At 40.5% G+C, this 26177-nt stretch overlaps 1 protein-coding gene across 2 annotated transcripts in view; it reads left to right on the forward strand.

Annotated features, from left to right (window-relative positions):
• CD302 (CD302 molecule) overlaps positions 1 to 26177 on the forward strand; it is a 30999-nt gene that overhangs the window by 2228 nt on the left and 2594 nt on the right. For both annotated transcript variants that reach the window (XM_067549382.1, XM_067549381.1), the window contains exons 2-5: positions 17553 to 17666; positions 18586 to 18708; positions 21021 to 21194; positions 23443 to 23469. In XM_067549382.1, coding sequence (XP_067405483.1) covers positions 17553 to 17666; positions 18586 to 18708; positions 21021 to 21194; positions 23443 to 23469 — 438 coding nt within the window. The remainder of the gene's footprint in view (positions 1 to 17552; positions 17667 to 18585; positions 18709 to 21020; positions 21195 to 23442; positions 23470 to 26177) is intronic.

A 26177-nucleotide genomic window follows, 5' to 3' on the forward strand; every position in this document is an offset into this window, starting at 1 on the left:
GGGTCCAAATATGAGAAGGCAGTAGCAGGATCAGAAGCTATGGTGTCTTTTGCCTCTGACTTTTTTATTATGTCTCATCATTTTTGTATCAATTTCTTAAGCTCTGATCCTGCCACAGGATATTGCAGTTTATATGGTGTAACGGTCTGCCTGTACAATCCTGTTGTATGGTCAATGCATGAGATTATAAACACTTTATGGCAGGGCTGGTCTTTTTTTCTGTGTACTATACAATGCTAAGATTATTGTCAGCACAAAGCAAATAATTATACTGATCAGAAAGTCAAAGCTAAAAGCTCAAAGTTCAGAAATTTACTGCACTTTTAAACAGGCACTGTCATGTTAAAATGACATTTCTTAAAAAAGCAATCTTCCTTTTCTGTAATAACTTAGATTAATAAAATTGAATAAAGATAGATAATGCTATTTGCTTACTTTTCCTAAATAATGCTATTTGCTTACTTTTCCACTTCACCTGGATAATAAACTGATCAGTTTTATTTGTTAATGCACTTGCACAATGCTGCAATGTTTAGGCTGCAAACAGCATAGGGAAATGTTTAAATCTAAACAAAAAACATGTTTTCATTTAATTTTAAAAAGGTTTTCTTCTGTTATTTGTTTGTTATGATAAAAGTGTCCAATGCTGGCTTGAACATTTGCTTATACGTCATGCCCCATTCAGGATGAAACTCCCTATAGAAAGAGGAAAAGACACTGTGTAGTAATTACATCCAGAAATGAGCCAAGGTTTTGTGTGGGTTAAAGTGCTCTCCTTTGTCTATCAGTTGAAGTATTGACAATCCTTTGTGTTGCAGAGCAGCTATACACAGTAGGAGGATAGATGCACAAGCTCACAACAGCCTTGGACTAAGGTTTTCCTGGACGTAAAGCTCAGGTGACAGTGGCTATTTCTACACTGCATAGTTAACCCAGGGGATTGGGCACCCAGGTCAGAGCACTCAGGTTCCTAAGATGGGTATCTACCGCCCCACTGCAAAGCCCTACCTGAGTTACTGTATCTTCACTGTTTCTGCACTCACCCATGTGTGTGTCTGGGGGTATATTCCATGGTTCTTTGTGCTGAAATGCTCTAGGATTCTTTTCCAGTCAATTGGGGGAGAACTTGTCAGACCTTCAGGGGAAATTGTGGAAAGGCACTGGAGGGCCATTAGCACTTGAATTATTTTTTTTCCTGGATCCTCCCTGCAAAGTGCATCTATGGCCTTGTCTACACTAGAAAGTTTTGTTGACACAAGTTACAGCAGTGATCAAAAAGTGCTGTAATCATAGGCATGCGCACAGGGTGTGCCCTAATGCAGGGCTCGAGATACCCGCTGAACATAAGTACGCCGGCAGTTTTTCCAGTGGCGGGGAATGAAGTGATCGGTTACGCAAGCTGCCGCCAAAAATAAGAACGCCGGCAGTTTTTTCGGCTGCGGGGAAGGACTTCGCGCATGATGCGAGCTGCCACCAAACATAAGGTCGGTTTTCTGGCGGCGGGTAAGACGCAGGTAAAATCTCCTAGGTAATGTGTGCACACCCTAATGAAGTGTGCTGTGCACGCCTATGGCTGTAATTACGCTTGTGCCTGTCCACACAGCATTGCAGTGCGTCCACTGTTGGTGCTCTAGCATTGACACTGAGAGCAGTATATTGTGGGCAGCTATCCCACTGTGCAACTCGCCACCTTGTGCCGCTAGGAGTTGTGGAAAGGCGGAGAGGATCGCAGTGCATCATGAGTGCGGGCTCAACATCATCCCATGATGCAATGATTTCCATCCTGTCATTCCATGGGTTTCCAGCTGCGTTTTGCAGCATTTTTCAGCAGCCCGTTTCCTGAGCACCCATCATCTCCATCTGAAAGGATGGGTCCTGCACTGCTCTCTACTGTTGTCGTCAGTGTTCTGAACATATTGCGGCTGGTCATGAGCTCCAAATCGGAACTCGAATTCAAGGTGCCTGGCCTGCTGTCTGCCATGCAAACAAACAATGCCAGATTACTGTTTGCATTCACGGAGCTTCTGCACACGGTGCACCGCTGCTTTTGAGCATGTGAAACAAACACTGAGTGGTGGGATCGTATTGTTATGCAGGTCTGGGGTGATGAGCAGTGGCTGCAGAACTTTCGAATGCACAGTCATGGGACTCTGTGCGGAGCTCGCCTCTGCCTTGCTGCACAAGGACACCAGAATGAGAGCTGCCTTCTTGATGGAGAAGTGTGTGGCAATTGCCGTGTGGAAGCTGGCAACTCCAGACTGCTACCAGTCGCTCGTTAATCAGTTTGGAGTTGGGAAGTCCACCATTGGAGCTGTGTCATTGCAAGTGTGCAGGGCCATTAATCACATTCTGCTACGAAGGACTACGAGTCTGGAAAATGCACATGAAATAGGGAATCACATTGCTGAGAAGGCTTCCACTAACTGTGACGGGGCAATAGATGGTGCACATATCCTAATTTTGGCCCTGGATCATCTTCTGATGGAGTACATCAATAGAAAGGAATACTTCTCTATGCTACTGCAGGTGCTGGTGGATCATCGTGTGCATTTCACTGATATCAACACAGGTATCTTCAGGAACACTGGCCTGTACAGAAAATTGCAAGCAGGGACTTTCCTTCCAGACCAAAAGATTCCAATGGAAGATGTTGAAATGCCCATAGTGATCCGGGGAAACCCAGCCTACCCCTTACTGCCATGGCTCATGAAGCCTTATACGGGGAACCAGGATAACAGCAAGGAGTGCTTCAATAACAGGTTGATCAGGTGCTGAATGACTGTTGAATGTGCGTTTGGCAGATTAAAAGCTTGCTGGTGATGCCTTTATGGAAGGTTAGATCTAAATAAGGAAAATATTCCCATGACTATAGCTGCCTGCTATGTGCTCCAAAATATTTGTAACACTAAGGGTGAAAAAGTTTTCCCCTGAGTGGAGTGCAGAGGCAGATTCCCTGGTGGTTGAATGTGAACAACCAGATGTCAAGGCTATTACAGGGGCAAAATGGCGAGCCATTCCAATCAGGGAGGCCTTGAGGAACTATTTTAATAATGAGCACTAGTAAGGTGTCTTTATAACCAGCATTGTGCCATGCTATGATTGCTATCCAGCTTGCACTGTGTATCAATGTGAGGTGCAACCACCGTGTGCAAGAGACAAATAAAGATTGCTTATTCTTCACAAGAGGATGTCTTTATTAAATAACAATTATTCACAACACACAAGTAAAGCTGGGCTGGAGGGGAGAAAGCAGTAAGGGGCAGTATGAGCTATGACAGCTGCGTATAAGTCCAGCTCTCGTTCTGGAAGCTGTCTGAAGGGGTGGAGTGAAGGGGGTACTGAGAAGGGCCAGGAGATTAGTAGGAATGTGTGGGTGGCGTTTGGGGAGGGCATGGAAAGCAGTTCTGTATTGGCTGAGGGTGGACGAGCATGCATGAATTCAGTCTCCAACGTTCTGAGTGACTTTAGCAGCTCCGTTTTCTCCTCCATGGCTTTTATCATGGGCTTGTGACCTGCTGTCACTCACTCCTGGATTTCCCTCCTCTTCTGCTTATCAATTTTCTGATTTTCGGACACAGTGTGTCTCCATGCCCCTTTTTCTTTTCTTTTTTTTTCCCGCCTCAGAGGACTGTAGGAGTTCTTGGAACATCTCCTCTTTGCTTCTCTGGGGTTGTTTTCTTATCAGCCACAGGCACTTGGCAGGTATGGAAGGGTTTCCTCTCCAGGGTACATCTATAGTAGCACAATAAAAATGAACAGAAGCATTATTGTGAGTGCAATAACAGCATTTATGCATTACTGTAAAATATACCTCTTTCTCCCCTTGATTGTCAATTGGCACGCAGCTTGACAAACAACCAGGGCATGGTGAGTTGTGCGTGGGGAAAGAGGGCACTCAGGCTGGGGAAAAGGTTCTAGATGGTTGTTTGGGGTATTGATGCAGGTAAATAAGGACAAAATTTCAAACTGTGCCACCATTTTCCACAGGCAGGGAGCCATAGAAGCCAATATCTCACTCCTGAGAGTAAGCAGGGATGCTAAGGTGCATCTCCTCTATGCTGCTTGCTTGTGTGCCGCTTTGTTCCCTGCACAAGTGATTTCTTATTGGTACGGGAAAGTTTCCTACAATACAGGGAAGAAACAAAGCAGCTCTGCCAAGCAATCTCTGGCAGAAGATTGGCGAGTACCTCCAGGAAAGTTTCCTAGAGATCTCTCTGGAGGATTCCCATTAAATCTTGGTGTACATTAACACACTTTTCCACCGCACTGCCTAGCTGAACAGAGGAATGGGAAGCACATGTGAACACAATTATTCTTGTGTACGTCTATTTCTTCAACCAGTTGTATAATGTAACAAAGCAAAGGACAGCTGTATCTCATGTAACCGAGCAGCATCAGGTCAAAAAAATCACTTACCCGACCTCCCTTCTCCTGCATCCTGCACGCCGGCACTGGAGGGCTGGGACTCACTCAAAGCCTCTGGGGTCGAGAAGAGGTCCTGGCTCCCCATGTCACCAAATGTCCCAGTACCCTGCCCCGTATCATCCTCCAACTTGACCTACTCGTCCACGACTTCTTCATTGGGGTTGACTCCAGTGTCTGCTGCCCCCAGGCCCGCGGAGGTATCCACTGACTTTTTGACACTGAAGGTGGGGTCGCTGCTGAGGATAGCTTCCAGCTCCTTATAGAAGTGACAGGTCTTTGGCTCTTCACCAGAGCGACGGTTTGACTCCCTAGCCTTTTGGTATCTCTGCCGCAGCTCTTTGATATTCACACGGCACTGCAGCGTGTTCTGCTCATATCCCTTCTCTGCCATTAAACGAGAAATTTGTATTGAAGTTCTTTGGACTGCACAGCTCCTCTCCCCACATGCTGATCAGATCCAGAAGCTCCTGTGTGCTCCAAGTGGAAGAGCCTTTGATGCATGAAGCTGCCATAGTCAGCTGGGAAGATGAGATGTGAGCTCTCCATACAGACCAAGCAGAAAGTGGAATTTCAAAAATTCCCAGGACTTTAAAGGGGGAGGGGCAGATGGCTGCAGGGCAGCAGAGTTCAAACTGATGGCCAGAGCTGTCAGGATGGGCATTGTGGGACATTTCTTGGAGGCCATTTACCACGACATTACTAAGTGCGGTGTCTACACTGAAGCTTTGTTAAAAGTTTGGCGCAAAAAGCTCTATGCCTCTCATCGAGGTGGTTTCATTTTGTTGCAAAATCAGGGGGTTGCATCGGCGGGTGGTGGTGCAGGGGGAATTACAGTGTGTACCCCACCATTGTTTTGGCACAAAAAGCTGATTTTTGTCAACAAAAGTCTCTAGCATAGACCCGGCCTGAGTTAAAGCAGAGCCCAGGTTCTAACTTGTACTCCTAGCCTGCTAAACTACCCTCGATTTAAAGCACCTCCAAACCTGGAGCAGTGGCTTTTTTTTGGTGGATGGTAGGTGGCAGAACTAGGAAGAGAACTTAAGCTTCCTGAGTCCCAGCCCAATGACTGCTCCCCTAGCCCATACTGGATCTTGACAAAACCCTACAGTTTGGGCCAGGGCCCAAGTAGTTCTTCCACACTACGGGTTTTTCTACATACAAACAATTATACTGGGCAAGCTGCGGTGTGAATCTAACCCTCAGTAGCCTGCCACAATCTAACTGCCTATGTGCAAAGCTCATTAATGAACTATTGACATGTGTCAGCAGGGTCCACACAGATAGACCATGGCAGGCAAGTGCTAGGTAGGTTCACACCCCATCGTGCCACAGTTAAATGGTTTGTGTAAGACAAGCCAATAGTATGCAAGATCTGCTTGGGTAGCTACTTCTCTATGTGTAGACAAGCTCTATGCTGCCCTTGATATATGAACTGTATCCCTGTTCTATGTATGCTGGCCTTAGCACGTGAGAAAGATTGTCCCCTCCTGAATAAAATCCCATGGGAGGAGAGTGGTAGGAGGGGTGACAATTCCATGCAGTTCCCATTGCTGACTTTTCCCCCAGATTGTTTTATTGGGTGGGATGGGAATTCTCTCCTTTGCCCTTCCACCGCAAAAGGGAAGGGGATTTGGTGTGTGGAAGTACAGGATGTATACCAGGGGTGGCCAAACTTACTGACCCTTGGATCCGCATACAACAATTTTCAGAAGTTCAAGAGCTGGGGCACATTTGCTGGGCCTCTGGACTTAAGCCCTGTGGGGTGGTGGCGCAACTCAGAGCATGGCGGGCACATCCCATAGGGCAGAAGCCACAAGCCCCACCACCACTCTGCCACATGGTGAAAGGCTGGAAGCCCAGCAGGTGCCTCCCACAGGGCAGAAGCCCCTAGCCTCTTCACCCTACTTTTGGGGCTGAAGCCCCGACAAGTGTGTCCCTTGGGGCTGAAGCTCTGAGACCCCCCTCCCTGCTGGGCAGAAACCTCTAGCCCTCACCACTCCACTGCATGTCAGAAGCCCTGAACGCCCCACCTCAGTCTGGTAGGCAGAGAATGGGGGGGGAGGGTGTTGGGGGCTCCGCGAGCCGCACTTTAACTATAAAAGAGCCACATGCAGCTCCTGAGCCACAGTTGGCCACACTGACTTTGTGCCTTCCCACTCCTTTCTGGCCTGCTGTAGCTCTTTTTGACACACACACACACACACACACACACCCTTCCAGACACACGCATCTCCATGCCCTCTTGGTCATCATGGTCCCATTAGCCTACAAGCATGTTAAAAATGGTTGGTTTTGGAATGTAAAGAGGGGCTGTGTGTTGAAAAATGTATGGTACATTTCACAATTTACAGCAAATCTTGTGTCATACCTATTATTCATTTATTGAATTTTTTGCCTTGCATTTGCATTATTTTAGTTCCTCTTCTCTGTTGTGGAAAATAACCACATGTAATTGTCTATGCAGAATCTAGGGCTGAAGAGTTTGTGGTGGTTCTGTTTCTTTCTTTTTTTAATCTAATGTACCATCTGTTCATTGCCCTGGACATATGCTATACATTTAAAAAAAATTGAAAGGGTGAAATAAATTCTGTGGCTAGTGAGTGATTCCATGGTTTTATGGCTGTAAACAAACAAAACCAAGTACCTAGATTTTAAAAGTGGATCATGATTTAGATGAGTTTAAGTGACTGCATTGTTGCCATATCTGCAGTGCTACCTTACTTTTCATAGTGTATTATGAAATACTCAGATTTTTATGGCTAGAAAAGTCTATTCTGTTCTTAATAAGTATGTGGAACGCTTACTAACTAAACCCCAAGGAGGATGAGAAATTATTTAATATGGTTTTAAAGGGTTACAGCTAGGAGCAATGGGATGGAATTAAACAATGGACAATATGAGCTAAATTTTAGGGGGGAAATTTCAATAATGAGCTCTAGAGTAGGGAAGTCTCCCAAGAGAAATGGGGCAGCTCATTTAAAACTGAATTTGACAAAGCACTAGGAAATATATACATTTCTGTCAGTGCAAGAATTGGCTTTCAAATGCTGCAGAACTTGTAAAATATGGTTAATCCGTTTTTATTTTTTATTATGAAAATAATTTAATCAACAGAAATGGCCACCAACCATATAAAGGTCCTAACTGGTAACTAACATTTTTTTAGAGGTGAAGATGATTTTGTACTGATTGAGGTTTTACTCTGGTTACATAATAATACAATCTGTATTTGAAGCACCCCTGGACATGTACTTGTGATATGGAGAGGCATCTAAAGTTTTTATAATCTAACGAGCACTGCTTGTTGGCTTTACCTACTTTTTAGCACCAGTAGAATAATTCATTTTTTGAAGGAGCCCTCCTGTTAAAAATAGCATGTTAATGATAAGAAACGAAACAAAAAAAATTATTGCAAAGTGTCAGGGTCTTTTCTTATAATAATAAATCCTTGGAATTCACATTTCTTGTGGAAGTAGAGTTGTGTTCTCCCATCTTGCTTGTTGGGGAATGCACATAGATACTCAATACCCTACTATTTTCAAAAGTTAGATACACACAAGAATCCTCAATGCTTTTAAGGTATTAAAAAGATTAACCTCACAATCCTTCTTTAATGGATTGTGAAATTGAGGCATAAAGGAAGCGCATATATTAGAAAAATTGGTACCTGTATTATTGCAATAGTCAGCAATGATGCAGGAGTACTTGGGCTAAACTGCTAGATGAGCTAGGTCTTGGATGTTTTTATCATTGTGCATGAAAATTTGTGTGCCTGAGTCACATTCACGCTAGTGGCTTAGCCCCTTTGCTAGCTATTACCGTAAAACAAATTGCCCATTATTGACGTGTAGACAGAATTGCACAGGCAGTCTGTGGCAGAGCTGAGTAAAACACAGATTTCTGTACACCTGTGCCTTAACCACAAGACCATGCTTCCTCCCTGTATAGTTTATATATACTTTTAATTTTTTTTAAATGTGAGTAAAAATCATCTCAGTTATTCATTAGTGCCACATAGCCTGCAAGAAAGGATAAGAGTGAGGGATAAAAGGGTATAAATGAAGTGTGTTTATTTAAAACAAAAGTATATGAAAAGTTAGAAACAAATATTTTCCTCTTCCTTCTGTATGTCACTTGTTATCTTAGATTCTTAAGGCGTATTGTTAATGTGCTGGTACACCTCCTAGAATGAGGTGGTCCTGATCCTAACTGAGGCATCTGGGCATTACTGTACTGCACATAATTCCTACTAGAATTAATGGAAATTATATTAATATTATTAAAATACCACATATCCATGGAGCATGTATTTCAAAGCAAATAGATACAGCTTAAAACTCTTGGCCATTAGAAAGCATACAAAAGACTTACTCAATTGGAAATGTAATTTTGAGTTGTCTTATGAACACATACATCTGAGCCTGGCCTTTACATTAGAGAATGATTGTAGGTCTAATTGATACAGTACTTAAAATGTTGGAGGCAGCTGGCAGCCCCTGAGCATTAAGACTCTCAACTTTGCTACCTCCAATAAAATTTAACTGATTTTAGTATTAGTGGAAAGTTTTGCAAAATATCCCAAGACAAGGTTGGAGGGAAAAACATGTACTCACTTCCCCTTCTACAATTTCTGTGGTTTAAGAGAAGAACAAACAATTCTATGAGGAATTCATCCAAGAGGCTGAGAATCGTTTTAAGACAGACTAGATGCCTCTTTTTTAGGCTCTTGATCAGAGCAAAGCACTGAGTATCAGAACTCCTGGTTCTGTTCCTGGCTGCGTAAAAGGAAAAGAAACTGATTGAGATTCTGAGCTTTTTTTTAATAAGAGGTGTAGGACAAAGCTTGCAGCCCAAGGAGGAAGGGGGCAGAATGTTAAGGTGGCTTTAAGCCATTTTTGCACCTGTCCAATCCTGGGCTGCTCTCTGGACTCCCCTTTTATAATTTAGATAGCCCTGAGGGCCTAAATTATGGGATTAATTTTTTTATAGTGAATTTAGTTGTAGCAAAGTTTCCTTAGTGAGTTCTGACAGATTCCATTCTGAATGCACTGGAGTTTGCTGGCCACAACTTAGCAAGCAGTCAGTGTAAATCAGGGCAAACTGTTCAGTGTCATTTCAGCTAACCATGACTGAATGCTGGTCACAACAGGGTCTAATCACTTTAGCAGACACCACAGTGAATGTGATTTGCCTTGGTTTACACTGACCAGCTTTGTCTCAGTAACTTGATTCTTCAGAACTGTGTTCAAACACAATCAAATCTTATCTGCTTTGACTTTGGTAAGAGGCGAGAGAAGAGGAAGTGAGAATAATAACTGAACGATTTCAGCAAGTCAGCATACACTCTGGCACTAACATCTTCAGACTTAACCAATAGTTAGTCCTCAAAAATCAGTCTGTGTGGCACAGCTGGTAGTGCGCTTGTCAATCATTTGTAGCACTTTAGAATCTCAGTGCAAGCACACTGTGCGTTTAAAATGAGAAAATTGCCATTCTAAGAATCTAATGGTGAGATGCCTCAGAATATGTTTAGAATTGGTGCTTTGGTCCTTAAGTAAACTTAAGTAAATTTGGTCCTTAGTAAAACTTGCATAGAAGTTAATCAGCATTTTGTCTGAATAAGGACTGCAGGGGACTGGGACCTTTCTTTGGAAGTAGGTTTCTTAAGTAAGCCTTGTTAGGGTTCCTGCCCTGTCCCCTCTCAGTTCCCAGGCACAGTTTGCTGGAAAGTAACAGTCCAATCTGCAGGCACTCCATGACAAGTTTATTGGGGGTTACACTGACAAGCTTAAAACCATAATCGTACCTCCAAGCCCTTCACACCAGTCGGGTTTATTTCTATATACACCGATAGAGTTCCCTTTCCATCCATTATAGTTCTATGTGCCCATAGAACTCCTCCTTCCTCTGAGCATGGTTCCATTCGCTGAGGAAACCCCGTCTCCCACTCCTTGTTAGCCTGAATTATACCTGTAGCCGGTCCCCCAGCCCCACCCCCACAGTACCACCCCTTCCAATATATGGTCATGTTTTGTTTTGGGGAGTCTGGATCTAGGGGCTTTAGTACAACCCCTTTTGTACCCCATGGGAGGGGCAGGAAGTGGGGTCACATCTTGGCCAGGGTCAGCTTATGGCCCTATGTTTATGAGGGTTTTTTAACACTTCTCTTCACCTCCCTTGCTTTCCCACTCAGGTGCTTGGCCTGACTCTGGTGTCTATCTCTTTGTTCTTTGTTAACGTGTATCTCAAGAACTTTAGCTTTCAGGCAGACACACAGGCCCCAAAAGCAGGCCCAGAATACCATCTCAGGCAAATACACAGACCTAAATACTATAGAAACTTAAATTATATACTTATACTCTAACGAGTGTGTACATTGAATCCTGAGATGCTTTAATTGTGATTTTCCAAAAGCATCAAAGCAATTTAGAAGCAGGACTCCAGGATTATCTATCCTAATATTTTATGAATTTACATATTATGGATAAATCTGTGTCCTTTTATCCTGCCCCCATTAAAATCATTGTGAGTTTTGGCATTGACTTTAGTGGTTGCATGTTCAAATCATCTGATAACTATGTGATTGTATTGATACTTCAAATAGATGCGTGTGTAGGCATATATTTGTAGAACACTATCTGCTAGAGCACTAGAATGAGTCATTTTTCTGTGGCAATGAGTTTTAAAGACAATTTGTTCTGCTTTCTTGGAATTGGCCATAGAATATTTGTTCTCCCCTTTTGCTTTTGCATAGCTTACAAGTACCATATGAAGGTCAACACAATAAAATTAATTAGACTGAGACAATACTAATTGCAAGAGCATAATGATGTTGTTCAGTGTGTACATACATGAAAACATTCTCAAGAAGTTCTTTCCTACTCTTTACTGGGATTTTATAGCAAAAGAATAAAAAATAACTTGTTACAAGGTTTAGTGCCTGACACATCATATGTGTCACAGTATAAGCATTTGGGGATTAATACCATCTAATGTCCTGATCCTGCAAGATGTTCAGTGGGAGTGAAGGTACTGAGCAGTTTATAGAATTAGGCCCAAGTTTCAAAAACAATTGTTAAAAAACAAACAAGTCTCCCTTCCCCAATAAACTACCAGCCAGGTGAGTAATTAGTATTATCTCACAATTTGGAATTACAGCACAGAGTGTTAATTTTATTTATGTATTCTATTGCATTAGCACTTAGAGCCCCTTGTATTAGGCACTTTTCAAATATATAACAAAGCAATGGTCCCAGCATTGAATATAGATCGATATTCCAACCTCAGTTGAATATATCGACAGATTAAATCACAATTAAGGATTTCTGAAGTCCATTTTATAATACTGTATGACAAATACATATATTTAAATGTATCAAAACTTCTAAAACAATTTTATTCTGCTTTGTAAAAGCTTTTGTGACTATTAACTGTGTTATCCCTATTCTCTTATGATGCCTCCTGAGGATCTTATCCTGTCCTTTCCCCCTGATTTGGGGCAAATTCTGCTTTCAGCTAGATACACACAACTCCTTTTGAAGTCAGTGGATGTTGCGCACATGCCTCTGAGGCAAACTTCATCATTACCTGCTTTTCATTTCACCTGTGTCCTCTTCTTTGCTCCTTTTATATATCTAATTTTAAAGCTTTGCTTGCTGAGAATGCTTCTTGATGTACACATCTAATTTTGTAAGGATCCTATGGGGACAATAGTCATATGGTACCATAATGGTAATACAGCAGCATAATTTAATAATATGCAAAAATATGGTAATGCAGGACAATCTCAGACAGAGGACAGCAGTGAGTTGTCAATACTTACATTGTTTTAAGAGATTAGAGAAAACAGTTTAACAATGTCCTCCCTGGTTCTATCCTTTGCTCTCCACCTCCCCACTCCAAACGGTCTATGGGTGTGTCTACTCTGCATTTGGAAGTGTAATTGCAGCACAGATAGATATGCACAAACTAGCTTTAAACTAGCTAGTGGGAGCATCAATAGCAGCACAACCGCAGAAGCACAGGCTAGCCACCAGAGCAAATAGCCACAGTCCTGGACAGGCTTATACAGCCTGCACTGAATCAGCTTCACTGCTATTGGTACTCATGCCAGATAGATCACATATCTACACATGCATCAATCACACCTCTGACTGCAATGCAGACATACCCAATTACCGAGTCTTTCACCAGCAGCACTTCCCCTGCAATACATCTTTGACATTTGAGTGGCTTTTTTCCCTTTTTTCCCAAGTGTTTCCAAGAGTTCCCCCCCACTTGCTCTCCTGCGGCTCAGCAAGTATGCCAATTTAATTTTGCTTTATGCAGCCAAAATGGCATGTGCTTAATGCTGCTCATTAGGCTCCATGTTCCTGTGCATTGGCAGTCAAGAACATTTTCTGCAGTTAAGTTACAAGCTAATTTGGGATGGATATGATTTTTCAAAAGCACCTAAGTGAGTGAAAATCAATGAGACTTGAGCTCCTAAGATGTTTAGGTACTTTCAAAAATCTCACACTGTGTATGTGGCACGCGCTTTCTCTCTCTGCTCAGGTACATATTGAGAGGCCATTACATTAAAGAGTGGATAGCCTGAAAAAATGTTTAAACCTCCTATTTAAAAAAATGCACAAGGAAATATATCTAAAATGACTTCAAGTTGCAAATTTGCTGTGATAGGAGGCTCCTGCTAAACAAACAATGAAGTAATGCTGTGGTTTTTTAAACTATAGCATTTTTAGAAATCTTTTCCTTAAATCAAAGTTAGATGGAAGGTTTAAAAAGTTAACAGTGAATTAAAAAAATGGAACAACAAATATTTTTCCTCCCCGTAAAGTGTTGTACGTGCCTGTTCAGCCCAGGTGGAATGTGACACAACTATTCTTTAGTTCATTTGAAGCGAATGAAGTGGATGATGTGGAAGTGATTAGAGGCAGTATGTAAGTGGGAGGTATACAGCCAGGTGGCGCATGGCTAGGGCTAGAGAGGTTTCAGTCCCCTCCTCACCCCCAAAAAATCTCTCCACCTGGTCATTTTGCGAGCCACCCCACTGCCTGCATGCATGCCCCGCTCAGCAGGTGAAGCCCCACATCTGATGGTGCCAGGGCCAAGAAGGGATATTTTGGGGGGAGGGCCCTGCTTGCACACTGGATTCCTGGAAAGTGGAGCTAGATTTCTCAGTCCCAGGAGGGGATGCTGGCTCTTCCCGGAAAGATTGATGTTTGAAAAGTGACAGTTGTGGGAGGCTTCAATGGACAGGGAGGCTCAGGAGCCACGTTTGGTGCAGGGTATGGGGAAAGAAGAGCTATGGTGTCCGGGGAGACCTGTTTGAGTGGAGATCTTGGGAGAGTCCCAAGAAGAGGAGATGAGTCTTGCACAGAATGAAGAGTAGAGTCTCCGCATTGGGGATTGGGATGAGGTTTGCTGGGATGGGGTGAGAGCCCTGACGGAAAGGGGGGAATCTTGAGGTGATGGTGGGAGAGTAGTCCTGGGAGAGAGAGGAATCTGGAGGGGATGGTGGGGGAGTCCTTGTGAAAGGAGAAATCCTTAGGCCCTGTATCTGGTAGGGCTAGGAAGGGACTAGGTGGGGTGTTGCAGCAGGAGGGCCCCACCCGCACACGGACATGTGCATCAAGTGACACTGTAGTGGGCTTCTCCAAATCTGCAAGCAGCAACCTGGCAAGAGCCAACGGGCCACAATGGGGAACCAAGCCAAGCCCCATGGGACAGGAGCAGCCACTGTTGGGGTGAGTGCAGGGTAGTCTCACTTCCCACATCCCCAAAAAAATATTTTCTCCAGACACCTATAGTGCAGAGTGGTGTTGCAAGAGCACTGGAAGGTCTAGAAAGACACATTGAACCTAAAATAAACACTTCTAAAAAGATTTGTCTTCACCCCTTGGTGGAGTCCCTCTTTTTGTGTATCATGGCCCTGGCTGAACACTCAGGTCAAGGTTCAAATTCTCACACAATAGAGAAATCTGTTTGTTCTGTAGCATTATTCAGTCCTTATGATGATGAGGACTACTTTGCTTAATCTATTTATAAGGCCTTCATCATTAGTATAAGTGCACTTTCCAAGTATTTAAAAATAGAAATATGTGATAAACCTTTCCAGCCTTCAGGAGAAATAACTTGATTGTAGTTTATATTTGTGTGTGTGTGAGATAGTGGTTGTGGGTGGTATAACTTATTGAAGGTAAGCTACAGTGAAGAGAGATCAGTTTTGCATTTAGGGCTGGTTCCAACGACTGTTAAAGTCAATGGAAAGATGCCCATGGACTTCAGTAGCATTTTAGACCATGTTCTTCATTTGAAAAGTGGTGAGATTTGTGGTCATTTGTATGATGTAAGAATAGAAGAATGGCAATATTAGGTTAGACCAATGGTTCATCTAGCTCAGTATTCTGTCTCTGACAGCGGCTAGTGCCAGATGCTTCGTAGGGAATTAATAGAACAGCGTGATTTCAAGTGATCCATTCCCTGTCTTCCACTCCCAGCTTCTACCAGTTGGAGGTTTAGGAACACCCAGAGCATGGGTTTGCATCCTGACCATCTTGGCTAATAGGCATTGATGGACCTCTCCTATCCTATCTAATTCCTTTTCAACTCCAGTTATACTTTTGCCTTTCACAATGTTCCATGGCAATAAGTTCTACAGGCTGACTGTGCATACTGTGAAGAAGTACTTCCTTATGTTTGTTTTAAACCTGCTGACTATTAATTTCATTGGGCGACCCCTAGGTCTTGTGTCACATGAAGGGGTAAATAACACTTCCTATTCACTTTCTCCGTACCATTCATGATTTTATGGACCTCTATCATATCCACCGTTAGTCGTCTCTTTTCTATGATGAACAGTCCAAATCTTTTTAATCTCTTTTTTAATTTCCAATATGCATTACTTTGCACTTATGAGTATAGAATTTCATCTGCCATTTTGTTGCCCAGTCATCCAGTTTTGTGAGATCCCTTTGTAACTCTTCGTAGTCAGCTTTGGACTTAACTATCTTGAGTAATTTTGTATTATCTGCAGATGTTACCACCTCACTGTTCATCCCCTTCCCCAAATCATTTATGACTATGTTGAACAGCACAGCTCCCAGTACAAATCTGTTGGGAACACTGCTATTTACCTCTCTCAACTGTGAAAACTGACCATTTATTCCTACCCTTTTTTCCCTAACTTTTAACCAGTTACTGATCCAATAAAGGACCTTCCTTCTTATCCCATGATTACTTAGTTTGCTTAAGAGCCTTTGGTGATGGACCTGGTCAAAGACGTTCAGAAAGTCCAAGTATACTATATTGACTAGGTTATCCTTGTCCCTGGTGAATGCCCTCAAAGAATTCTAATAGAGTGGTGAGAGATCACTTCCCTTTGCAAAAGGCATGCTGACTCTTCCCCAATACGTTTTGTTTATCTGTGCAGATAATTTTGTTTTAACCAATTTGCCAAGTGCAGGAATAAGCTCCATGTTCTAGGTCCAACTCCTGTGCAAGTCTACCTTTTGTTTTCACAAGCCTCTCACTTTTGGTCAACAGTTTCATTGGAAAGTTTCTTTCATGGGAGGTCATTATCATGGAGGGATAAATGATCTCTCTGGTAGCTAAACCCAGTCCAATAGAGGACTTTGAATACAAGGATGAATCCTTGAATTAAATTCTCTATTCAGTGCAAAGAGCAGCACACTGGAGTAATATGTTCTTGGTGGTCTGTGTTGCTGGTTAGACAGAATGAAATAGGTTCATAAAAGGTAAAAAACAGGAATGATTCTTTAGAATCAGACATCTTTTTATAACTACTAAAGAGACAAGGGTTAAGTTAGGAGGGGTTGAGAACACCAGTGAAAGGTGAGACACAGCCCAGAGGGAGAGACTACTTTCAGAATGAAAATATATTGTTTTGGTTAGTTGTCTAGTCTATCTTTTCTTTTCCCCTTCCTGCTCATTGAGCCTTCCAGTAGCAGTTATGTAGTGTGTCCTCAACTACATATTTTTTTAATGAATTTACTTCTCTTTTCCTGCAGCTCTTATGGAAAATAACTGGTAAGCTGAAATGCCATAAGAGAGGTAGAGGGCAAGAGTGAGTAGTAAATGATCATATAGTCCAAAAACAGAAGCGTTGACAAAAAACAGAGTCACTACAACTGTGTGCTGCATAAACAGAGACACCGCAGAGCTGGGTAGTGACAGTTGGTACTGATGAAATCACTCCCTGATTACTCCTAGTTCTAGGCATCTCACTACCTGAAAGGTGATAAACTAGAGGGATTCCGAAAAAAGCAATAAAAATAGCTAAGAAGTTGAAGGAGTTAACTTATGATGAAAGAGTAAAAGACTACATAAAACTTGTTCAGATGAGTAAAGGGGAAAATATTATGCTATCTACCAGTATTCAAAGGGAAGACCAGTGAGCAAGATGAATTGTTTAGGTGGTCCAAGGTTATCTAGCTCAGAGTAAAGGGATAAATAAATATCATGGTGATGGGCTCTTTATAAATAAAAAAAAGCGAAGGACAAATTAAACTGAATATAAGGGAAATCTCCTAACTGTTGTTGTTGTTTATTTGTATTACTGTAGCACCTGGGAGCCCTAATCATGGACTATGAACCCATTGTGCTGGCATTGTACAAACAGAATAAAAAGACAGGCCCCTTAGCAGCGATATCTATGAGATATTTCCAGAATATTCAGAATATCCCAGGGGAACTGTTGGAAGCCCTTCTACTAAAAACCTTAAAAATTAAAATGGCCAAATTTCTGGAGAATATACTCTAAAAAGCAAAATACTGGCTAGGGGATGGGTTAGGTGATCTAATAAGTCTTTTGTGTCTCTAATTTCTCTGATATATCACAAATCTTCATGTCCTGCATTTGTTCTTGGAGTGACCTGCTACATTAGATTCTTAAGTATGTTGTATTTATTTTTGCTTCAGATATTTATTAGTATTTAATTGTTTTCATGCTTCATCAGACAGATATACAATCCAGAAAGAAAAACTGTGTGATTTCCAGTGCAGAACTCTTTCTTTTTAATCTAAATCTCCATTTGAAGCAATGTCTTCATAACAATATTGCTACTCCTTAGTGTTTAGAATAATGATGTTTGTTCTTTTCTGTGTAGAGTGCCCTTCCTCTGCTTGGATTCCATTTGGAAGTAGCTGCTATATTTTTCTTCAAGGCTCATTAAATGAGTTGGACAGTATTGACGATGTCAGGGATCTCTGTAAAGGCAATGGTACTATAATCCATCTCTTTTGTTTCTGATGCATTATTAAGAGATATGTAATGTGGCTGCATTTAATGAATAACTATTATTTCTTGCCATGTTTGGTTCTATACTTTCTAATGGGAATGGGAAAATTCCCAGTGGCTTCAAAAGGAACATGATCAGCTATTCAACATTCTTTTAACATGCAAGTTATTATTCTGAATTTTATTTGATATTAAATCTTATTTTACAATGGAAAAAAATGGTTGTGAAAAGATTCACTGAAGACTGACAAGGAATTTTTGAAGCAGAATACTGTTCCAACTTTTAGCCAGTAGAGTAGTGTTTATGTATGAAACCAAAAGGCTTGGTCTTACTTATTTGTACGTGAAGATCTTTCCCATAGTTCATTAATATTTTGAAGAGATGTGTATTGCAAATAGCATGTAAATGATATGATGGTGTACATAACAAAAGAGCTTACATTTTGTGTTTCTTTTAAATGATCCACTAGAAGTCAGTGTATTCAAATTGAGTACAAAATCTGAGACACATCAAGGGAAAAAGACACTACATATCAATTTTTTGATCTAATTAAATTATCTAAATTGCTTAGATTTTTTTTAGATTACATATTTAAATGTCTGAGTACCTGTGTGTTTGCGAATGTCTTAAATGGCATTCATTTGACACTCTGTGAAAGCCTTGTATATCTTGTCAGTCTGTCATTGTACTGCTGAGATGTGGGTAATGTATGTACACAATGTACAGGTTACTGGGTGGGATGGAATGTTAAAATGGTTTAAATATATTTTTTATAGTTGCTTCACTTCTGTTGCATGAAACATGTTTTGAAAGTTAGTTTTATAGGGGGATTAATATATATATATATATATATATATATTTTTATATAAAAAAAAGTTATATATATTTTTTTTAAATACAGCTTCTGGAGCAGATATTATTAGTATAAAAAATAAAGAGGAGAATACCTTTATACAGGAAACATTCAAAAACCACTGGCAGGGACCTGATTATATTTTGTTGGGCATGTTCTTTGACACAGATGGTAAGTGAGAACTGTCTTGTTGATATCTTAACACTTTGTCTGTAGTAACACCAGAAAATGCAGGTCTTTGTGATAGAATTATTAAATTATAAGGCAGTCTCAGTTCAGTTCTTATTGAAAAGGCATCCACATCCAAAAAACAATTGTCATGCTATTCAGAACCCTTTTTGGCAATGTCAAGGATTGAATAAGAATAGACAAGTAACTTATCTCTCATCTTCTAGATAGTCCCTCCAAATCAGGATTGAGACATTTTGGTAGAAAACTTTGTGGAAGCTTATATTGCAGTTATCTGTGCTGTACCTTTGAAAAGCACAATATTCATTTTCATAGATGATGGTTACCAGCATCTTTATGTGGTATTTGCATAGCTATAGAAACACTCCTGCTTATCTTTCTCCATTCACATCAATAGTTAAAAAAGCTGTAAATAAAATCTGTCCCTTTGTATGTATACATATTAACTTCATTATGTAAACCTGGAGTAACAACATTGAAATTAATGGATTATTTTGACTTTACGTATCTGAGAACAGAATCTAGTCCAAAGAATGGAACATGATTTTGCTAGATATCTTGAAGGAAAAATCTTGATTTTTATTAAGTATGGGGAGTGTTATTACATACTACACTTCTTTCATTGCCTCAGAACAACAGCAAAAAATAAGTTTTAAGTTTTCTACTACTTTGTATAGTATGCTTTCCTATGACATCAGTTTCCTTCTAGATCTCGTTGTATTCTGTCCTAGCCTATTTATATGGCTGTTTCCTTGTGATGTGCCTTTTTGTGGATGTGACCTTGAACTGCTTGCTGAAGGATGACTAATATATATTAGATTACAGATTATCATCATTTGGGTCCCTCTGTCTTGGGTCCCAAGTACTCTACCCTAGGAGGCCAAAGTAATTTTCATTAGGGGAGGAGAGTAGGAATGTAAAACTTGTCTCTGTGTCTTTAATAAAGTCCTGATTTATTTTTCTTCAGCATCTCTAGGAAAAATCAGTTTTATGTCAAAATCAGAGGTTCATTATTACATACTAGTTTAACGTGGAGTTCAGAAGTAGCAATATTGCTGGATTTGTTATTCCCTTTATATGGATGAGAAACTGAAGTACAGAGAGATAACAAGACTTGCCCAAGGTCACACAGGAAGTCTGGCAGGGAATGTAACACAGGTTCCTAAGCCAAAGGTTGGTACCTTAGCCACAAGAACACACTTCCTCCTCTGGACTTCCTAATACCAGAACTCTCACTGTATCCCTGCAGGAAAAAAAATCTTTTTAGTCAGGGTTCTTTTTATCGCCTCCTTTGCTGAGCTTATTTTCTTTGGCAGAAGCTTCAATGATGATACTACAAAACCTCAAAACTCTCTTGAGGGTAGGACAGGTGTGTGACTTCTGTCTCTTTACAATAAAATCTACAGGCTCTGTGGTATGGATTATCAGGTCCATTTTCTACATCAAGGAGAGTTTGATATTATTAATTTATCTAGATAAATGATCAATCTGATGCCCTGGTCTGAAATGATCATTCTCCTGGTTTTAGGAGTTTTTTAAGTTCCCAGGGGGCTGAGGACAGACTACAGAGTGAGCTTGTGATCTGTGACAATCTGTCCTACCAAAGAAAGTGTGTGGGATCAAGAAGAATTGATGTAATGGGAAAACCCAATATACAAATAGTGGAATTTTTTTTAATTTAACCTTTTTTTTTAATGGCTACTATTCCAGAGCAATTAAAGGAGAATAGTATATATTAAAGAGTTCCTGTTCCTGACATAAAATCCTTCCCATGCTCACAAAGCTTCAAATATGTAAGCAGAAGTGTAAGCAATTTGAGTGTACAAATTATAATCCTATTATGGCATGCAAAAGGATGGAAGCACAGCCACCTGGCTAACATGACTGAATATGCATCATGGACACAAAAGGAATAGTCTCTAGGGAAAAGAGATGTTTGGTCTCAAACTGGCAATCACATATGATATCATCCAAGAGCAGAGAGTATATTCTTTATGGGAAAGGAGCAGTAACAAGTGCTCTGAAGCTTGGTGATCTGGCCCACATGTCAGCCTGGGGTATGTTGGCAGACTTTCTCTTGTCCAAGAAGCTCTTGAGCGAATGTGTTCGATGCGCACTGCATCTCTCACTGCACAGGTTTTGAAGCATGTTGCCAGGATGCAGTTTGTACAAAGTACCAAGAAATAGCTTCAGAATGTTTAGTTTTCCTTTAAATTCAATTATTTGGTTTGAATAGCAAGTGTGAAAACCTGTTTTTGGATGAATGACATAATGTATAATTCCTTCAATCACAGATAATGCTTTTAAATGGTTTGACAAGTCAGAAATGAAATTTACCAATTGGATTGAGGAGGAAAGCAATGAGGAGCTCCTGAACACATGTGCTTCTATGCACACTAAATCAGGGGGATGGAGAAAAATCAGTTGTGAAGATCTTCCTTTGACAGGGACCCTTTGCAAAACAGCCTGTAAGTACAATGTGGGTCTACATCACTTGACTCTCTCTTCCTCTCTCTGAACACACATAACACACACGCACATTTTAAACTTTGGATTATGGAGAAGTTACAATAAAACTTTAACATATTACATTGTACATTACTTGTTCAGGGTCAGGTTAATATTCAAAGAACCTGGCATTTTGGCTTGCCAGCATGGGAGTCCTCCTCCTCTGAGTACGCTAGAAAAGATGGCCAAATTTCTAAATACCTGTCCTCTTTTTGGCACTTCTTTTGTGTACTTACTTAGTGTGACAAGGTCATATTTTTCCAGTAATGTTCAATACAAAATCTTGCTGCTAACAATACAAAAGAAACAAATTTGTCCTGCTTAAAATGCAGATCCTTTAAGGAGCATTAAGTAAGCAGCTGAGGGAATCTCTAGGAAGCTGGCATTTTATCATAGATGAATCTTTAATTTCCTCCCAAAATCATATAATTCTTGGACACAACCACCACATGTACAAGTATGTTCCACATTCCCCACAACCCCTCCAACAAAGCACTCCTCTAATAACATCTCCCTAGCAGATGGATCTTAACTGGAGTCAAATGCCCTCTATTCAGTAATTTATACAAATTTTCTTTATGACCTACCCAAATTAAAGATGTATATCCCCTTTCCCATATAGAGACTCATCCAGATTGATTTCTTTGTCCTCTTCCATCTGGGCTGTTTTTCTATCAACATCTTTTTCAATCAAAATTGCATATGTGTTAAAAATTAAACCTTTTGCTCTAGCTTCCTCCTGGGTCAGCTCCTCAACTGTGGTTAAAAGTCTTGTTAGAGACGCCTTGTATTGAGATTTAACAGTAAAATGTTTGACTTGTAAATACTGAACATATGGGATCATTACATTATTTTCATTATTATATACTGTTAGTTTGATTTCAAATCAGGAGTCAGGAACAGCTATCTGAATTCAGTAATTTCAGTTCTTATCCACCATGAATAGTCACTTCGATATTTCCTAGGGATAAATTCCTAATTGATAATGGAAGTTGCTAAGAGAGAGAGCCTGGGCAACAGGAATTTGGAAAATTCATCCAAAACTGCTAACATGGTCTGAATGAATGGGTGACTTTTTATTTTTGGTGATCTAAATTGCTTTTTAACTCAGAAACTACTATGAATAGCTGTATTTGGGTTAGATTCTTGTTTGAATTTTATGCATTGTTTGGATAGTTTATTTTTAACTTAGTTGATCACATCTTTTAACGGTGATATATAACAATAATATGCCACAGTAGAGAAAGGGAGTCCCCACCCCACTTTGCAAGCTTATACAGAATATTAGAAATCATCCCTTGTCTTGTTATGTTTCCTTATGAATGTTAATAGCACATCCTGCTGTATTTTTAAGGTCATGTCAGGGATACCAACAGGGATGCACTCAAACAAAAATAACAACTTCGGAAGGACATTCATTTTTATCCAGGCTACCCTGCCTAGCTAAGAAATTTCATGTTTGTTCCATTCCTCCAAGTCTTTTATTATATTATTTCACATTGGAGGGTAATTTCCCTTAAAGAGATTTTTATGTTTCTCCACAATATTTTTATCTAAGTATTTTAAAGATTCCTTTATCCATTTCAATTTATGTAGCTCACCACAGTTTGTTTTGAGCCTTTTTGGAATGTTAATTCCTAAAGTTTTAGATGTCTTGTAGTTTATTTTGAAGCCTCATATTTGCCTAAGTTCCAAAGTCAATTATTATATAACTTTTAACAAGACTTCTGACTCCTGCAAATATAACTAGACATTGTCAGCAGACAAAGCTGTGTTGTGTTCTAATCCAGAAAGTGTTTTGATGCCCTTTACCCAGGGGCTCTTTCTCACCTTTATTGCAAATGGCTCCATTGCCAAAGCAAACAATGGGGGAGGGATAATAGGCAACCTTGCCGCATGCCCCTTAACAAATTAAAAGGAGCGGATCGATGATCATTAACCAAAGCAGATGCTGAATTTATATGTTTTTATATTTATATGAATTTATATGAATTTATAGCAGATGTTGAATTTATAGACAGCTGCATGCATGGTGGGGACCATCCTTTTTTATTAATACAATTAGGTAAACTTTTTCCTGTGAGAATGGATTCTTCCCTTAATTGCTTATACATCAAAAGCTGTGATGAAAATTAACTTTTTTTTGACAGAATAGTTTATTGCATACAAACATGAAACAAGCTAAACACATATTTTTTTTTCTTGTAGCTGCATATGAAAAGATGTACTTACCAGGTGAGTGTTTGCATATTTTTGCTTGATATTTACAAGCATTTTCTGGATGTTATTCACTGCCCACTCACTTGCTTCCCAACTCCCATCCGCCCAAAAAGGAGACACTTTATTTCTCCTGGTCATAGAGCAACACATCTTGATTTGTTTGTATAATACCCTGTCTTGGGTGATGTGCACCAGTATTATGTCAACTGATATTCTGTTGTTATATATTTAGACTAAGCTTTCACAAGGAAGGGAAGGAGCTTTATTACTTATATTAAAACTTCAAGAGGCAAGAGGTTAGTAAAATTCCCATTGCTAGTAAAGAGTTAGGTCTGGGTTGCACAGATTGTGATATTTTCCAGCTCATTTTGGATGGTTAGTCACATTTATCTCTTGGATGCAAAATAGATAAAGGAATAAACTGATTACAGGGTTACCATACATCCAGGTTTTCCTGGACATGACCTCTTTTTTTGATCCACTGCCCTCAGTCTGGGCAGATTTTTCAAATAAGAGGCAATGTCCATGATTTTTGTGGGCAGACGGTGCAGCTCAGAAAGAGCTCTCTCCACACCCCCAATTGGTCCCTTCCTTGCAGCTGCAGCTGCTGGATCCCACCCACCTAGACCCCAGCTCCCAGCCCTGGACAAGGGGAGAGGCCCAAAGGGAGGTGCAGATTGACAGCTGACACTGCATCCTGGACCTGTGCCAGTTGCCCTGCCACCCTGACAGGGAGCAACACTGCTCCCCCACCTCGAGAGTGAGGCCATAGGTACCCCCTCCAGCAGCCCCCAGATACCCCACCCAGTACACACACACCACTCCAGCACCACCCTCCAGGTACCCCTCCCAGTATATCCACACTCCTCCAGTACCTCCTCCAGCTCCAGCTCCCCTCCCTTTCTCCACCCCTTCCTCTTTTGGGAATCTGAAATATGGTAACCCTAGTTAGTGATAGGAATTCCCCCTTTCTTTATCAAACCTGTAGCTGTTATGACTAACCCCTAAAGGATTTATGCAAAGTAACAAGTGGAGTTTTATCCATCTCCCTTCCTAGAGAGAACTCTCGTCCTTGCCTCTGCCTAGTTTCTACCTGCCTCCTCCATTTGCTAAATCATCCAAGAATTCTCAGATTTGAGAATACTAAAATCATTCAGCCTAAAACATAAGGATTGTCTTCAGACCAGAAGATGAGGGAAGCAAATCTCTGGGATTGTTGGCTGTATGGGTATACAGATATTAAAGGTGCTTTTCAGGCCCCACCTGCACTACAAAATGGATTGTGTTTGGAAACTGCTTTTAAACTATGTCCTAAAAATGTCTTCAGCTAACATGGTTGTGTCCCACTATGAATAGGGCCTAACAGGTTAACAACATTTTTAAAAGAAACGCTTTAAAATTACCCTTCATCCATGTGTGGCACAAACAGGTGAGATGAAACACTTTCTGTAAGAGGAAGTAGTTTTAAAAACCGAACATGGCCTTTTGTGTATTTACACAGGCCTTAAATTAAGGGATTAGGAACAAATGTCCCTTGCTGGGGCTAGCACTACTACGTGTAACAGTAACTAGAATGTAACTTAACTACTGATAAAGATACATATTCAGAACCAGTTTCTAAATATCTGTCACTTTGTTTGATCAGATCCATAACTGTTCAATTATTTTACCATTTTAGTAGAGTAGGATTTTCAGTAATGCAATACAAGAGAGGACTTCCCTGTCTGAGCTCATAAGTAACCTCTTCAAGTCAGGAATCATCATTACTATTATCACATAATCCCCAGAACACTGGGTTCATGTTGTTCAAGACATTTTTAGTTTTCTTTATTGTCAGTTCAGTTAAATATTTGCTTACAAATTCAATCAATATTGAATTAGGAGGCCTGTAAAACAATTAAAGAAAATGGAGAAAGTGACTGCCTTAGAAGATAAATTGCCTCATGTCTGTGTATGTTTCCTTGGCTACCAAATGTTAACCCACTGTTACCCGGGGGTAGTTAATGTCCCATTTTAATAAAATAGCATAAAGTTAATCTGAGTTTTCATATTAGTTTATCTAAACTAGAATTTTTATGGTTTTAATAGAAAATCACACTTTTATAAGCAGCTACTCTTTCTCCCTTTAAATCTGAATAGCTTATCACTTTAAACAAAATAGAAATCCTCTGTTATCATTGGATGTTTTGTACTGAATAGTTAACACAGGCTTAAATGGAGTATTTCTGAAGCATCTGGGTTGATTCAGGATATGAAAGGAATTCTCCTCTGAAACCAATAGCACATTCCTATCGAATGAGTAGTTTTACTAACAAATGTATGGGTCACAGCTTGTTTCATTGGGACCAAACTGGCTGCAATCAGGTACAAACCACTTTCTGAATTTTAAAAAATTTTTAAACATTCAAATGCACTAGCTTTTCCTAAACCCAAAAGATGGAAGTCACCCCCACTTCCTCACCTGCAAATTCTAATAATCAGACTTTGCATAGATATTTCTGTGGGGAATTGAGTTCACATGGGTGGGTTTAGACAGTAGTTCTTTTGTCACTGGACGTGACCACTGCCATTTTGTGCCTTCTGTGTGGGGTTTTTGATCTGAGCCATATCCTCTCCTTAAATCTTTATAAATCTGGAGTAGCTTCAATTGAGTTGGGTGGAGTTACTCTTGATTTACAGTAGGGCGAGGGCTTAATATGGATCTGTGTAATCATGGCACCAAT

This window comes from Emydura macquarii, unplaced genomic scaffold (assembly GCF_026122565.2).
Source record: "Emydura macquarii macquarii isolate MOO-44397 ecotype Brisbane River unplaced genomic scaffold, CSIRO-AGI_Emac_v2 contig_1253, whole genome shotgun sequence".
Lineage (NCBI taxonomy): Eukaryota > Metazoa > Chordata > Testudines > Chelidae > Emydura > Emydura macquarii.